We start from the raw sequence: 17,536 nt of genomic DNA, 5'->3' as shown, positions 1-17,536 counted from the left end.
AACCTTCAGATGACGAAGAGAGCGATACAAAACCACCTCTAAAGAAAAGAACAAAAAAGGAGAAAAAGATAAAGAGATACAAGAGATTGTAATGGTTGATGATGAAGCTGTGGAAGACAATGGTGGTATTATAATTAAAAAAAGACACACTACAGACCAAATGCTGTAATAGATTTGATGAAGAATTTCAGTGAAGATCAGAGAAAGGCAATGTCAGACATAGGCTTTGGAGGATTATCTGAACTGAAACTGACATATGTTCAAACAAGGATTCTTCCATGGCTTTGTCACCACTTCATTGAACAGAGCTGTATGTTTAAAGTAGACTTGATGAAGGAGTTATCTGTGAGCAACTACGATGTGTATGATATATTTCTCCTTCCACATACTACTAGAAACAAGTTGGCAGTGAAGTTAAGAAAGCAGAATAACTGATCTGAGGATTATAAATAATTGGAAGCAGAAGCTTGATGTTGGTTTAGAAGATGATACACTGTCAATAATATTCTGGAAAATAAAATTCAGACCTTAAAATAAGGAGGTGATGATTTCAAGAAGTACTTTGTGATGTACGTATGCAGCACCTTCCTTGCACCGGTTGCAAATAGGGTTATTGATAACAAGATTATCAAGTATTGTGATAATGTGAAGGAAATACCAAATTTGGATTGGTGTTCTTATGTTCTTGAAAACCTTTGGAACGCAATTCAGAGGATGAAATACAACAAAAACAAGGAAGCAAGATCTGGAATCAGTGGATGTATCCTTGTCCTTCAGATTGCTTATTTTCACCACGTTGCATTCAGAGGACATCCTGAACCAACAGAGCTACCTTTGATCAAGCACTGGACGGATGAAAAAATAAAAACCAGAATATCAAAGGAAGTAAAAGCGTCGTTTGGCCAGGGAGAATTGCAAAAAGAAAGTTATCCAGTTTGTGCTAAAGAAGGAAGGTTTAACGAATATCAACATTTTGCAGCAAGAAGATATGTTACATATGACATTCCGAGCACTTTGTTTTCAGATATTGAAATCCATGAAAAAGTAAGAGATGTAAATACTTTATGTCACTTTTACTGCTTCTATTTTATACTTCTAATTTTATTCTTAAAAGTTAATAGTTTAACTTTAAAAGTAAATAAAATTAAGTAAAAAGTAAATAGATATTAATGAAAAGTGAGTACAAGTATATGTTGGAAATATTTGATTATGTTTTCTGTAAAATTATTGTTGTCCATCCAGTAAAATTAAATGATTTACTTTTAAAAGTAAACAATTTACCTTTAAAAGTAAATGTTAAATGGCATAAAAGGTCCTGGACATATGAAAAGTAAACATTAATAATAAAAAGTAAATGGGTGTATATTAATTTTAATAACAGTAAAATGTTTATAAGTTGCAGGAAGTTGAAGAGGATTTGATGCTATTGCTTAGAGATACATCTCTATTTTCAATGTTGCATGCTAATCGCATCAATGCAATCACACAGAGGCTTAGAGATGTTGCTGATATAAATACAATATTGGTAGAGAAAGTTGAAGTAGTTACTCAAACACAAAGACTTTTGGGTGACCCACGGGTGCAAAGAGCTTTTGATGAAGTGGTTAGGTTGTATGATTATTTGAAGGATAATACAAACGTTTTCTACGATACTTATCAAGAGCAGGCAGCTAAACACAAAGAAGATCTGAATCAAGATCAAATGAATGCTGAGTATATTGATCCAGATACTGAAGTCAATATAGCTGATGATGGTGATGATATTCATGAAGAACCAAATGAAGACCTTAATAATGTAGTAAGCTCAGTTACTAAGAGTATCCTAAAGGATATGTTGTTCAAGAGGAGCAGCCAAATGTTACAAAGAAAGTAACAAAAAAAACAATTGATGGAGAGCCTCAAGTTACTAGGAAGGGTGCTACAAAAAATGATGGTGATAATGGTGAGGAAGATGGTGAACAACCAAGGAAAAAAATAAGCAAAGATAAGCCACCTATCACAAAAGAATAAAGTAAAAAGGCACTCAAAGATGCTGAAGATACTTTCACAAAGGAAGTAACCAAAGAGGCTAATGTGGTTGTTGAAAAAGGTAATGGTGTACCTTTTTTCAAATTAACTTTGGGTAGTTTTCTTTGAAATTTAATAGTTGTAGATAAAAGTATATAGAAAATAGATAAAAGTAAATAAAAATTGGTTAAAATTTAATAAATAACTGTTTGATCTGTTTTATTTAACTTTTCAATTGTTATCTTTGATTTTGAGCAGTTGTTAACAAAAGTAAGTAAATATTGTATAAAAGTAAATACAAAACAATTAAAAGTAGATAGTGTATGATTTCTTTGAAACTACATCTGCTGTTTTATTTCAGGTGATGATGATAAACAACCTGTTGCATAAGAAACCATTGTGCTTAAGAACATTCACTAAGAGATAACTTCAAAGATAAACATCAATGTAGATTGTGGAGAAAAAGATGTTGAAATTAATTTCGTTTCAAAGTGGATGAAAAGCAACAAATCAAGAATGAATGAAATTCCAGAGCTGTATCAAGTAGAGGCTGATTATTGCTTTGTGAAGTACAGTGCATTCAAACAGTAAGTTATGAAATTTTTTAATTTTAAGAATATTCTATCTACTTTAGTTAATATTTAATTTACTTTATATAATATTTCATTTACTTTATAAACATTTACATGTGCACAGTGAAGAGCTTGTGAGATATGAAGCTGCTTTCATGATAACAAGGGATGACACGGTATCCCTAGCTCCAACTGCCCCCCCCCCCAAAATGATAAAATCCAGTATAGTTCAATGTTGGTCATTTCTTATGAATGATTTACGATTGAAAGAAGATCCATCATGCTGTTTCTTTGGCATTGACCACAATGTAAGCGTTAAATTAAATCTTTAGCTAAATACATAATAAAATGTATATGATCTAATTAAGTAACATGTTTTATGTCCTCATTAATACACAAAGACCTCTAGAGTTGTCTCTCATGTCACAAAATCCTTCCTAGCCAACTCCGAAAACAGATAAAAAAGAAAAACCATCTCCTTCAACATACACGGCAGAATTGAATGAGGCATGGTATGATTGGATGTGCCTCTGTGAAGCAAAGAAGAAAATTATGACAGCTCAGTTGGTATGTTTGATTACATGTCAATTAGAGTACATCGTAGCGCATTATGATTTTGAATTTGTAGACTAATAAGTGTAATTTTAATGACAGATCTTTGTTCCAATCTTTCTAGGTAACCATTATAATTTGGTAGTGGTTAACTTCTTGAAAGAGACCATTCAATACTTGGATAACAGGGAGTATGATGACAAGCATAAGCCTTTCTACAAAATTCTTGCATCTCTTGTGGTATGATTTTTTAAAATTTCTCAAAAGTAAATTACTATTAATATAAAGTAAATGACATTACTATTAAAGTAAATAAATTTGTATTAAAAGTATACATTATTATGCCTGTAAAAAGAATAAGATAAAATATAAAGTAAATGATGTTCTTATTAAAGTAATACATAGGTTATTTAAAGTAAACTGTACTGTAAATTTGTTTTACTTATATATTGCTTTACAAATGTTATAGGTGGAGGAAATGTCAAACTTCCTGAAGAGAATTAATCATGAAAAAGCTGATGAAATACTAGATTATGAGTTTGATGAAGTTAAGTTCAAGTGGAAAACACCAAAATATACTCTTGATTGTGGTGTTTTTATAATGATGCATATGCTGTGTTTTACTGGAGATCCTTTTGATTCCGACCTTGATTTAGCAAATAGGAGAAAGGTGTATTGTGCAAAAATTTGTGCTACACTTTCTTTGGCAGAGATAAACACTAAAAGAAAAAGTCTTATGGAAAAAGTTTCAAGGTTCAAAGTAGTTAGAAAACTTGAGAAAGAGAAAGAGGTGAAAGATATGGTATATGTTTCTAATTTCTTGAAAACACGCAAGGAAGTAATGGAAAGCATGAGCTTGAAATGTAATCAAGTAATTGACTACTTAGCAATCAATGATGATGAAAACTTTCCAAACAAGAGGTATGTATTATACTTGTAAATAAACTAATACTGCTGTTGCATTATATATTAAATTGTTCAGCATAAATTTAATTTAACATTATAAGAAGTAGTAGGTTGGTTTGGAGAATCAATTGAAATAATAAGGGAAGATTGTAACACTTTGCTCAATGAATGGAAGCTACAACTAATCTGATCACTGCTTGGTCAAACCACCTCAATAACAATGAAAGGCAAAAAGAGAGGTCTGAAAATGACATGGTCAGATTATTCTTTGGACTTGACTTCATGGTAAGTTTTTTAAGTTTACTTTTATAATATAAAACTATACATTGTATAAATATGTGAAATAAACTTGGGAAATTTTTTGCAGGATGCTTTAACTATGTGTTTGAATGCACATGGGAAAAAGGGAGTAACAAGTCTGCAAAAACTATAGGTTGAATGGACAAAATCACAATCATTGGACCTGGATGCAGTTGAATGTGTAAGATATAGAATAAATATTTAAAGTAGAAAGATATATGTTTAAAGTAATAAGAAAAAGCTTTAAAGTAAATATGTGTAAATATTTTTTATGTGCAGGTATTTATACCTCTGAAGCAGGAAGATCATTATATTTTTTCTGTCATAAACTTCAGAAATGAAACAATTAATCATTTGGACAACACTGAATACGAGAACACTAATGAATGGGACCCTGTAAAGAGTTTTATCTCAAAAACGGTAAAGCATAAATAGATTAACAGATTGTCATTAAATTCATTTTTCAATGTATCATTTACATTAATATTCATTCCATTGCAGATCATACAAATGCAGAAGTTGTTCAAAAAAAAAAAAAGCATCCAAAGGCAGATGATATGTTGTCCTACAACTTGAGAATAATTGAACTTCCATTCCCAAAAAAAAGACAAGAAAATTACTCAGGAAGCTATCTAATGCTACATATGAAGGTGTATGATGGTGTTAATGGGATAGGATTGAGAACCATAAAAGAGGTAAGTTACCATACTTATTTCTGAAGTCCTTAAATTTTTTAAATTATATGAATTACTTAGAGCATAATTTATTAAAACTAAGGTTAATCTTTTGTTTTTTTACAAGAATTTCAAACATTGACACACCATCATATAAAAACAGTACTTGACCTACTTCTCAATGATAACAATCAAATACAAGAGAAACTGCTGACAAATGTTGAGGATTGGGAAGAGAAGAAAGCAAAAGGCATTTGAAGAATTGTAAATGTTTTTAATAGATTTAAATATATCATAGGCATTAGAGTACTTTAAGTTGTATAGTACTAATCCAATACATTAGTTTGAAGGTTTAAGTAGTATGTTTGTATGAAGAATACATATTATATCTCTGAGTTGAAGTAGTAGATTTATTCTATGTGAAAAATGGTGCTAGATATAAAAGTAGAAGAAATAAATCAAAAAGTAAATGAAAATAATGTTAAAGTAACAGGAACTCAGTTAAAAGTAAAAGAAAAAAGTTTAGAAAATGAAGTCATTTTGAAATATGGTGTTCGATTTTAAAGAAAAGAAAAATACTGTTAAAGTTTGGTTATAAAAGAGCCTCGTATATTAACAAGTTTTGTTACTCCCTCCGTCCCAGATAGTTGGGACGTTTCGTTAGACACGGAGTTTAATGAAACCATGGTTAGAATAATAGTTTAATGTGTAAAAGATTCTTTTATGTATTTTAATATTCTGGAACAAAGGGAGTAATATAGGGTATTATCTTCAACTTTGTAAATAAGAAGGACATTACATGATAATACAATTCATATGATATATTATTCATTGTGAAAGGCAGGAAAAAAACAATATCATAAAGTAAATGAAATATTTCATAAGGTTAAAGTATAATAGGTAAAAAGTAAATAAACTGAACTTTATTTCTACAGTACAATTACTTAAGAGTAAATGTAAAAATATTACATTAAAAAAAAAAATTCTTCAGTGCATCTTGATATTGATCTTCCAAAACATCTTAAAATTTTCAAGTATTATAATAACTGCACAAAAATAAACATCTAAAAATCAGTGACAGATTAAAGTTACAATGTAAAGTAAATAATTTCAACTTAAAGTAAATGAGAAAAGTACAAAGGTAAAATACCTAAAAGAAAAGTACAAGTATAATAATACCTTCAAAATAAAAAGTAAATCAAGTTTAAAGTTAAAGTAAATAAATAACAGATTAAAGTAAATGGAACACATGTAAAAGTAACATACCTGAAGGACTACTTGTTTGGACAGTTTCTACTGTCATGTGAAACACCAGATTGCCCACAAGTTCTACAAGTTTTGCCCCTTTTGGATTTTTCTTCAGAAGCTATTTCTTTTGCACTCTTCAACCGCTTTGAACTTCTGTCAGAACCTTTGTTAAGGCACTGATTTGGAGGCAAGATGTTTACATCTACTTCATTTGACCCAACCAAAACCTGAATATTAGCATATTTCACCTCTTTTAAACTAGTTGCATTTTCAGGATTATTCTTTGTCAGCATCTGCTCCTTAAATGAAAATAATGTCCTAATAAGCTCAGATAAATCATCCTCAGATTGCTTAGATAAACTCACACAAATAAAAATCTTGGACCACACATCACTCACCAATTGCTTCTTCTTATCATACTTAGAAGCATCATCCAGAATAGCATTTCTGGCTGAAGCTTTCTTCAGAACTTCTTTTCTCCAACGATTCAGGATATAAAGATCAGGAATTTCACGTATAGACTTGCCTTTCATAATAAACAAAATGTGTCTACATAAGATGCCTTGACTCTCAAACATTTTACAAGTACAATTGCACTTATATGTGGCCAAGTCAAAATTTACATCAAAGTTTTTCCTTTTCTCATCATCAACAATTACAGAAAATTCCACACCATCTCCATACAGAGAACTACAACTTTCAACACCACATGAGAAACAAGTTGCCTGACATTCTTCTTGAAAATCATAAAAGATGGCACGATTGTAAACAACAGCAGCGTGCTTTTCAAAGTGTAATTGAGTAAGCAATTGAGGCTCAGATTTATTAAGCATGTTCAACTCATCCTGTTCATGCCTTTGAGCATCAAGAGTAGTTTCATAACAAACAAAGAATTCAACACAGGTCGATCACATGGGGGTTTATAAAATTACAAAAGAAACTGTTTTCACCTTCAGACCTAGAAGTAGAACGCAGTAACCCACCCATAAACAAGTCCCTGAATATGCAGGGATCCAAAGATGCCTATCTTGAACATGTATGCAAACCATTCATGATCTACAAGGTTAAATTCCTCTATAACACTGTTCCAGCCATCAACAAATACATGGGGATCAATTTCTCTATCCTACACTACTGCACTTAGCTTTTTCAAGAACTCAGTTTCATTACAAAACTGAGTTCCAACCTTTTCAGGTACCTTCCTCATTATATGCCTCATACATAACCTGTGTTTAGTCATGGTAAAAACTTTTTGTATGGCAATACCCATTGCAGGGTCTTGATCAGTAATTATGCAAGAGGGTTCTCTTCCCATACACTTCAAAAAAGTTTGAAATAGCCACACAAAAGATTCTACATCTTCTTTAGATAATAAAGCAGCACAAAATGTAATACATCTCTTATGATTATCAACTCCAGTAAAAGGGCAGAAAACTAATGAGTATTTATTTGTATCATAGGCAGAATCAAAAGATAAAGAGTCCCCAAATAATTGAAAATCTCTTCTACCAATAGGATCAGCCTAAAAAATATGTGTCAGTTGCCTGTTTGCATCAACATAGTAATCAAAATAATAACCCCCTTCAGTGCTTTTCACTTTTTGTTCAAGGTTTTGAACAAACAGCACCATCAGCATTAGAGATATAAACTTTCAAGTCCCTAGAAAAATTTTTGAAGTCATTTTTACTGCCCTTGATATACCCACCACAAAGTTCTTTCATGATCCTATAAGACATAACAGCCCCTATATTTAACTTTGAGTTGTCAAAAATAAACTTCTTATGAACAAAATTTAAACCAACTTCATATTTATTAACCTGCTTAGTAATAGGTGTAGAAAAAGGGTTAGAATGAGACTCATGGAAAAAGTAAACCATATACTTCCCACCACTACAAAACCTAAATTTAATCTTAGCAGGACATCCAACTCTATTCACAGTCTTTTTCCTTAAACATGCACCTTCAACTAGTTTACCAGCTTTCTTGTTATTTGTCACATACCCTTCTTTGCTACATAATAAATATTTAATTACAGTAACTCTTTTACCATTACTAGAACCAACCTTATTCTTATCTACTTAAGTAGTACTAGAACGGACTGTAAATCCACACTCATTAGCATATTTGATATAAAAGACAATACCATCTTCAAGACTATCAAATTTCATTCCAATAATAGGTTTGTTTTCCAAAGAACAACCTAGGATATACTCTTTATCACCTCCAGAATTATAATATATCCTAGGAAGCACAGGCTGAGTGGGTGTTTTGAAAATTCTTACATTCATATCTTTATCGGTGACAACAGTAGAACAATGCTCTACACTTTTAGTCATCTTCCTGAAAAGTAAATGAATCAAAGAAAATAGTAAATAAACAATAACAAAAAGTAAACCAAAAAAAAAGTATACAAATAAAAACTATTAGAGGCATACTAAAAAGTAAATGACTCAAAGCAAAAAGTAAATAAAAAAAGCTCAAAAAGTAAAACAAACAAAATAAAAAAGCAGTTATAAGGATTAAGCAAAAGTAATAGTGAAAACTAAATGATTCAATACAAAAAGTAAATGACACAAAGCAAAAAATAAATATAAAACCACAAAGAGTGAAAAAAGAATAAAAAGAATTGAATAAAGCAGCAACACTAAAACGAATGTTTCTTCGGAACATTGAACAAAGTAAATGGAGCAATATTTCTTCAAAAGAGGAAATAACTCAAATAACAGTAAATCATAAAATAACAACCAAAAGAACCCTAAATCATACAATTAGATTAAAAATCATTACAAAAAACCCCAAATCTTAATACAAAACCCTAAATGTAATAAGTAATTCGAAAAACACCCAAATTGAAATATATGAACCCTAAATCGTAATAAGTAATTCAAAAAACACAAAATCATAATAAAAGAACAATAAATAAATAAGAAATAATTTGAAAAATCGAACAAAAAACAACAACAACAACAAATCAAAAATAACTAATCGAATGAGAAAACAAAAATCCGCAAATCGATAAAAAAAATTCAAAAAATCACAAAAAGTATAATAAATCGAAACAAATTACCTCAAAACAATGAAGAAAATCGAAGATTCAGAGAAAATACTTGATGAGCGAAGAACAGATTCTCGAATTTGAGAGAGCAGAGAGAGTTATGCGGGTAGAGAGAGAAAGTTCAAGAGAGGAGAGAGAACGAAAAGAACAGAAGGAAGTTCATTCAACGCGAAAAATTACTAAAATGCCATTAATGAGGCGAGTGAAACGTGAGGCATCAGATGCAACTTGATGAACAGTTGAGATTAGTTCCTAGTTCCTATTATTCACCTTGGTTCTCACATGAACTCAATTGTTTTTCAAAACTTTTGAATATACCCCCTTCGCTACATATATATATATATATATGTGTGTGTGTGTGTGTTTTCAATATATATATATATATATATATATATTATTTTTTTTTTTTATATATATATATATATATATATATATATATATATATATAATGAAAATTTATATCAATACTCATTCAACGTGTCGATTATTATGAGGCGAAGGGAGTATATTTGAAAGTTTTGAAAAACAATTGTTTAATGTTTGAACTTTTCTTTTTGTATATAAAAAATAATTCATTGATAGAAAATTCATACAACATCTGCAATAAAGTTTAAAACAAGCAAATACTATATAAATTGGATCAAATAATATTCTAATTTAGCAACGCCACGATCATTGGATATGAGATATGATAAGTACTCTTCTTCACATTATTATTTGATATATATCGCATTCCATGAGGGGGTCTTTCAATTCGATCTATTGTAGTTTTGAAATTAAACAAATTTGATGCAATTGATCATTAATGTATTGTAGAACTGAACTTTGTTGTGACATTGCACAAATCCTCATCAAAAAATCCATTTTTGCTGCAAAATTTAAAAAATTATATAGCCCCAAACTCTTACAAGGAGAGAGAAAAAACCCGGTATATGTGTGATATAATCGAAAAAATTGGATAAAATAACTCTCTAATAGAGAGAGAGAGAGAGAGAGAGAGAGAGAGAGAGAGAGAGAGAGAGAGTGGAGATTTATTATAAGCATAAAACAAAAACTAGTAAATAACAATAAATTAGGGGCTTACCATCAAATAAAGGTTGGCGGTAAACCCTAAAACAAAACAAAAAAAACATAAATTAAAATCAATAACATAATACTAAAACTGACACCAGGAATGACACGTGTCAATTCCTGGTACAAAAAAATCTTAATTTTTTTAATTATCCATTGATTTATTATACAAGATTCCATTTATTTATTCCTAAAATAAATATTTACCATATATTTACCAAATCACAAAATTATTGACTAACATTATACATATATAATTAGGGCACTATAATTAGGTCACTGGATATTGTACTATTTTTTTTATAAATGCAATGCAATGTCTTCTATATAATTAAGAAAAATATATCAAACAAAATATTTTTAAATTACAAAGTATATTACAATAGAACCTACAAAAGTGTATCAAATTAAAATCTCAAATTTATAACCTATATTATAGTCTTCTCATTTTGGTAATCATATGTAAAAGAATATTTTTTATATATCTTCAATAATATACTTGGTAAATTTTTATACTCGTATATACTATTATATAAGGTTATTAGAATTTACCTTAAAAAAGGTAATTAGAATAATATTATTATCAATGATTACAATAACATAATCATTCTTTTTTCTAGAACTTTATATTTTGGCTATAGAAGTCATTTCATTAAAAATATTATTTTGATAACATATACAAAGTATATAGAAAAAAACACGAAGGGTAATATTTTTGATGTCTTTGGTATTGGATATAGATTTTAATTGAAACTATTTGGTTAAAAATAATATTTTTTTGCTAATACGTAATGAAAAATATAATTCGATATAAATTTTACGATAACCGTGGTTTGCACGGGACTTTAGCTAGTAAATAAATTAAATTGGGTTTTGAAGGAGGAAGTGAGAAGAGAGAAAATAGAGTGGGGAGGATGTATTTTTCGTAGAGAATTATCATGCCAATTGAAGCTTCCATATATTTCAACTTAAATAATCATTTTCTAAAACAAAAAAAATAATCAATCTAACAAGAATGCAAATTGATTAAAATGTATCCGGTGAACTGTACAAGAAGATCGATACAGATGTAAAGCCTTGAGATTGTTGAAACGAAAGTGTTGAAGGGTATGTTGTGTGCATTAACTATTTAACTAATAAAATTTGTTATAATCAAGAAAAACCAAGTGGGAGATGTTAAGTTGTATTGAATCAAGGAGAAAATTTCGCAATGAAGGAAAAAAATATTTTTCTTCATATTTGGTATTAAGTGGTAACAAAAGTTCTTAAACAATAACAAATGCATAGAGACAAAGTTCCATTTTCAAATTTATCATAATAATACCATTCTTAGTTTTTAGAGTTTTTCACCATAAACAAACATGTTATAATTGCCTGATAAACAATTAATTAACCAAAAATTATAAAACAATACACTTTTTCAAAAATAGTCCCCCAAAACATGGGGGTAATTCCTAAATTATTCAAGGTAAGGATTAATGCAAGTAAAACTTAAATTTATGAACTCCATTTTTATGTCCAAAAAAGAACTCCATTTTTATGTCAAAAAAAAAAAAAAAAAAAAAATTTGAAACTAAAAAAAAATTGAAAAAAGAGACAAAAAGGCCAGCAGCTGTAAAAATTAGCTTTAAATATTCAAAAAAAGCCTGGAAATTTCTTTCTGTCTCTTCTACCTCTTCCCTCCCAATTCCCAATGACTCATATGATGGAGAATTTGTTTGGCTGACTCCACAAAAATCCCTTCCCTACACTACACTCTTCTACTCATCACTAGATAAATCAAGAATTTTATATTTTACTCTTATTAAATTCAGCCAAACAAATTTAAGGTCTAATTTCTTTTTCATTTATTCCCTTTATTAATATCTTTTCTTGCATTTTCTTGTTAATAAGGTTGAACAAGAATAATGGTTTCATTGATAATTCCCAATGGATTACATTCAAACCCATTATTTATCAAAAAATTCCCAAAATCATCTTCAATTTCCATGAAAAATTCCATCATTTGTTTTGAATCCCAAACCTCAAAATTCCTTACCCCTTACAATTTCTTCAACAAATTATGGAAACCCAATTCTACAAACAAACGTTGTTTCATTGTTCAACCACCAAAGGCGGCCGTGCCGCCGCCGCCGCCTTTCGGGGAAAAATGTAAGGGCAGGATCCCCATGAGATGGAGAATTGGTGATGAGATAATTGTTGAAACAAAGATTGGTGTTAGCAAAAATGATAATACTATTAGTAGTAGTAAAAATCAAATGTTGGTTTTGTGTGGATTGGGTTATTGGGTACAAGGGTTTAGGTGTTTTCCATGGTTAGCTCTTAATTTTCATATGGCACAAAATCTGAATTATGATCCTTCAACTTTACAGTGGGTGCAATATTGTGGTATTCTTCCAATGGTGGCTAAACCCTTTTATGGGATTTTATCTGATGCTCTTTATATTGGTGCTGCTCATAGAATTCCTTATATTTGTATTGGAGGTTAGTTTCTAAATTCAAATATTTTTTTTTTTCTTTCTTTTTTTTAATTTTTAATTTTTTTAATTTTGTTGGTTTATATCCTTGCTAAAAATGACATACACATTTAGTTTTCACTTGCTGACAATCATGAAATTGATGTGCTCGTAGTATATTGTTCATATTAATTTAAAATGTTCTGGAAAATGTCATCTAATATAGAAAGTGGGTTATGCTATTACAGCCGTTAGCGCTGCATATACGTAGTAAAAAGGTTTCTTAAAATGGTATAAGTTTGGAGATTTATGACAAAGACACGCGCATATTAGTGTAATTAATGTTTAGTACACGCGCATGTTAGTACTATTCCATCATGTAATACTTCCTCCGTTCTAGTAATATTGCAATAAATTGGACTTTTACACTATTCATGACGCTTGTTTGACCACATATTATAATTTTTACGTAAAGTAAAATATAGTTACGTGGGGTCTTATTAGATTCGTCCCGTAAAATACTTTCACAATATTATATAATTATAGATATTTAGCATATAAAATGTGTTTCGGGATGCGTAATTTCATCCTTGTTGCAATATTGTGGAGCCGAGGAAATACTAATGATTTATGATTGAATTTGCAATCTGCAAATTTGCCGGTAGTACGTTAACTGTGTAATATAAGTAGATATGAAGGGTTGGAACAATGTGATTAGTTAACCACTAATTATGTATGGTGGATGTACCTTGAAAATGACCTAGTATGATACTTGGACTTACACCGTTGTTGGTTATCTATATTGGAATACGTAGAATGTAGTATGCAGTACTCTGTACCTTTTATGGTATTGATGGTACAGGAAACTGTAATCTATTCATGTTATTTGTGCTGTGCTTGTTCTTATTGTCTATGTCTTTTTGGTTTAATGCTGTTAATTCTATTGTCTATTTCTTTTTGGTTTATTGCTGTTAAATCTTATTGATTTATAAGACTGATACCAGATACAGAATTTTAAACAAAAGCTGAAAGTAAAATCACGAATAGTTGAATACAGAATTGTAAATTTGTAACTATGACTAGCCCAAAATAGAAGGGTAGCATATGAATATGAAGGGTTATATTTCTTGGTTATCAAATGTTGGTATATTTTGGACTGATAAAAATCGTACTGTAACAAAAAGTTTTTGCTAGTGTGTTAAAAAAAAAAAAAAAAGAAGTAATACTCGTATTACACTAGTATAGTCATATCTTAACAAAAACTGTAAATTTTAGTTTAACTAAAATATTTCTTGAGAAAAAACTGAAAAATGCGGTTTATTTTTATTTTTTTGATACTACTGAAATTGTGACAAAATGTAAGCAACCTCTGATTCTTAAAGTTAAATGAGGCGTAGTATATTCAGATAAAGGTAATACTGTCTTTTGATGGACAGAGTTTGAATTTTTTGGTTCTAATACAAAATTTAAGAGCTTAAATAATGAAATGTATATGAATAATTTGGGCTAAATAAGTTTTGAAAATGAAAATTTGGGTTCACAAGGTTATTATGATCTAGATTTTTGGTTCTGGGAACAGCGTAGAGGTATCTAGTCCAGCTTTTTTTTCTCCTAACATTTTTTAAAACTCATTATGATACATTGTATAGCATGTTAGGCCAATCCTAGGATGGTGCTTGTAAATTTGTAATGCTCTCTCCCATATCCCCTGCTCCCAAAACCCATATGAGCTCTTAAAACCAGTCGGCTTTATCTGGAGGTAGGAGTAGTATGCCTGAATCAACATGCCTCATCTGCTTCTTTGGGTGCCATACTTTTCTTTGATTTATTTACTCTATCTCTTGGAGTCTTTGCATGTTTAGCAGCTATTTTTTGCTTATGCTTTATTATTGGTTTCATTTTCTTAGAAGTACATTATCTTCATTTGTCGGTGATTTCTGGCTGATTTTCTCTAGCTTAGCATTTTGCAGTAATGTGGTGCATTTTGTCTGTGCCTTGAGGCTAAGCCACATAAGTGATGCTCATAAATAAGTTCATACTTTGTAGTTATCTTGCAGGTCTTTTCATGGGGACCGTTATCGTTAATTCCAGTTGTGGGTGAAGCCTTTCCTACCCTTATGGCATGCGTTCTTCTCAGTAATCTTGGTGCAGCTGTCACAGAGGTTGCACAAGATGCTCTTATTGCAGAATATGGACAAAAACATAAAATTGTTGGGCTACAGTCCTATACATTCATGGCAATAGCAGTTGCAGGAATTCTAGGCAACTCGTTGGGTGGTATACTACTATCGAAATCGCATCCAAGGACTCTCTTATCTATCTTTACACTCCTGCTGTCTGTTCAACTTCTAATTTCTATATCAACAAAGGAGGAGTCCCTTGGTTTATCAAAGCCTCTAAGTACTATTGTTGAACAAAGTTCAAGCTTGAGCAATATAAAGAGACAGTTTTCTGATCTTCTAGTTGCTTTGAGTGATGATAAGATATCTCGTCCTCTATTTTGGGTTGTAGCTTCTATTGCAATGGTGCCAATGCTCACAGGATCTATCTTTTGCTATCAAACACAATCCCTTAATCTTGACCCTTCAGTTATCGGTGTTTCCAAGGTAATTGGGCAGATGCTGCTCTTATCATTAACTGTGCTCTATGACCGGTATTGGAAAAATATTCCCATAAGGAAATTGATTGGCATAGTGCAATTCTTATATGCCTTTTCTCTCCTCCTTGACCTTGTTCTAGTCACACAAAGCAACCTGAAGTTCGGAATACCAAACAATGTTTTCGCTTTGTGCTTTTCAGGGTTGGCTGAGACCATTGCTACTTTTAAAACAGTACCATTTTTTGTGCTTATTGGGAGCTTATGCCCTTCAGGATGTGAGGCTTCAGTCACTGCGTTCTTGGCCTCAGCTTTAACTTTGTCAACAATTGTTAGTGGTTTTTTTGGTATTGGATTGGCTTCTGTACTTGGTATAACTTCTGACAATTACACTAGCCTCTCTGTAGGGATCATGCTGCAGAGTTTGGCTGCTTTAGTGCCTTTAGTTTGGATCAACAACTTACCAATTTCACAACTTTCCGTTGAAAAGGAAAAGAAGAAAGGCAGGAGTAAAAGGAGCCGAAAAAACAGGAGAGTTGGAAGAGTGACGCTCAACTCAATCTTTTCTTACCGTCGAAAAAGGGAATCTGAGACACAAAGATGACAACATTCTTATTATGTTATTTAGGAATAACACAGGAATATCCACTTAAGTCCTGATGACTTGTGCCTCATGCTTGAACTCCTAAGAGGATACAATACATATTTGGTTTAAATCCCAGAATAGTTCAAATATCCCCCAAACTACGCTGGTGCTGATTTTTGTTTGGGCAACAAGGAGCGATATGATTATTTTGGTCCAGTTCCTTTCTGCTGAATTTACAGAGTCAGTAGATTCGCTACTTGAGTTCATTAACTAAGTGGGACTCTTTTTTTGGCTGTAAGTTATAACACCAGTTTATCTCTATCTTTGTTCAGTGGTGAAGTTCAGTATGGATAGGATGCTGTTCATCCAAATGAACGAAACACACAGTTGATATAGAAGATTCAGACATCTTGCTCAAATGAATCACTCCAGGGCGATTAATCAGATGCACAATTGGTGTAGAAGGTACAGACAAATTGCTTGAAGATCAGTTAGAAGCTGGTCAGATGCTCATACCGGAGCTGCCCAGTTTTGCTTCAATTGTATATATGCACTTCCATTGATGACCTGTTGCATTAATTTGAGCGAAATGCCATATGCATCTTGATGAAATCAGTCATTTAGTCGGTTTCGTTTCTTGATATTAAGAATTGTAACTGATGTTGGATTCGTTACCAGTATCTGATTGATTCACTTGAGTCCTGAGTCCTGTACAGCACGAAGTTTTGTATAATAATAAGGTTCTTGGTGGTAGGGTTGAAAGTTCGGTTTGCGGTTTGGAATATAGCCAAAATCGAATCCAATCCAAATTAATTCAGTTTTGGATTTCTCAAACCGAATCCAAACCGAATTAAGATTCGATCCAATCCAAACCAAACCGAATTAATTCGGTTTTGCTAATTAGAATCCAGTCAAAACCGAAATTTGTTCCATTCTTTCGCAACATTCAAACCCGAATCCGAACTTCACCTAAAAAATTCCTCCAATTGTTGAACTTTTTCTTGTTAACTATATTCTTTGTGAGAGAGATATTGAGAAAGGAGAATTGAAAATTAGGGTCTTTTATTTTGGTTTATACATGAAAGGGCAAAGGGGTTGAGATACTTTGTAAAAGAAAATAGGCTTAATGTAACAAAACGAAATCTCGGTTTGTAATTCGGTTTTCGGTTTATTAAAATTCCGAACCGAATCCAAACCGTAATCCATATTTTTTAATTTTTCCAAACTGATACAATCCGAATTACAAATAAATCTAAACCGAATTACTAATTCAATTTGATTTTCGATTTGGTTCGGTTTTAATCCAAATTATTTTCACCCCTACTTGGTGGTGTGATTTCTCTGTTGGAGTTTCTGACCCCTTATTTTTGCATTAAACTTTGATTATGGTTTTGTAAAAAATGTATTACTCCGTATTTTTTATGCCTTGGCAAGATAAGTCGTAAGTCGCCACATGCTTTTGCTCTCCATAAGACTCGCTATTTGATCATTAGGTATATCCATGACATGTAAC

The 17,536-nt window shown here is 31.1% G+C and overlaps 2 protein-coding genes across 4 annotated transcripts; one reads left to right on the top strand and one right to left on the bottom strand.

The window, feature by feature from the left end:
- Nucleotides 1-6,285: 6,285 nt before the first annotated feature.
- Nucleotides 6,286-8,595, bottom strand: LOC110727397 (protein FAR-RED IMPAIRED RESPONSE 1-like). Its single transcript, XM_021906959.1, has 5 exons — nt 8,372-8,595; nt 7,882-8,269; nt 7,486-7,781; nt 7,243-7,341; nt 6,286-7,114 (listed from the first exon to the last, which is right to left on the bottom strand). The coding sequence occupies exons 1-5, from the start codon at nt 8,593-8,595 to the stop codon at nt 6,286-6,288; spliced, it is 1,836 nt and encodes a 611-aa protein (XP_021762651.1).
- A 2,989-nt stretch (nt 8,596-11,584) lies between these two features.
- LOC110727326 (probable folate-biopterin transporter 9, chloroplastic) lies at nt 11,585-16,776 on the top strand. Of its 3 annotated transcripts, XR_002512527.1 has the most exons (3): nt 11,585-12,869; nt 14,888-16,263; nt 16,356-16,776. XR_002512527.1 is itself a non-coding variant. In XM_021906884.1 (2 exons), the coding sequence occupies exons 1-2, from the start codon at nt 12,293-12,295 to the stop codon at nt 16,039-16,041; spliced, it is 1,731 nt and encodes a 576-aa protein (XP_021762576.1). In that variant the 5' UTR covers nt 11,585-12,292; the 3' UTR covers nt 16,042-16,776. The 3 variants fall into 3 exon arrangements, 2 of the variants coding, with proteins under 2 accessions (XP_021762576.1, XP_021762577.1); XM_021906884.1 differs by having other exon boundaries at nt 14,888-16,776; XM_021906885.1 differs by having other exon boundaries at nt 11,586-12,869; nt 14,899-16,776.
- The last annotated feature ends 760 nt before the right edge of the window (nt 16,777-17,536 follow it).

The sequence above is a fragment of the Chenopodium quinoa genome, unplaced genomic scaffold (assembly GCF_001683475.1).
Source record: "Chenopodium quinoa cultivar QQ74 unplaced genomic scaffold, ASM168347v1, whole genome shotgun sequence".
NCBI classification, from domain to species: Eukaryota; Viridiplantae; Streptophyta; class Magnoliopsida; order Caryophyllales; family Amaranthaceae; genus Chenopodium; species Chenopodium quinoa.
The sequence above is the reverse complement of the archived record's forward strand: the minus strand, read 5'-3'. Positions and strand labels throughout refer to the sequence as shown.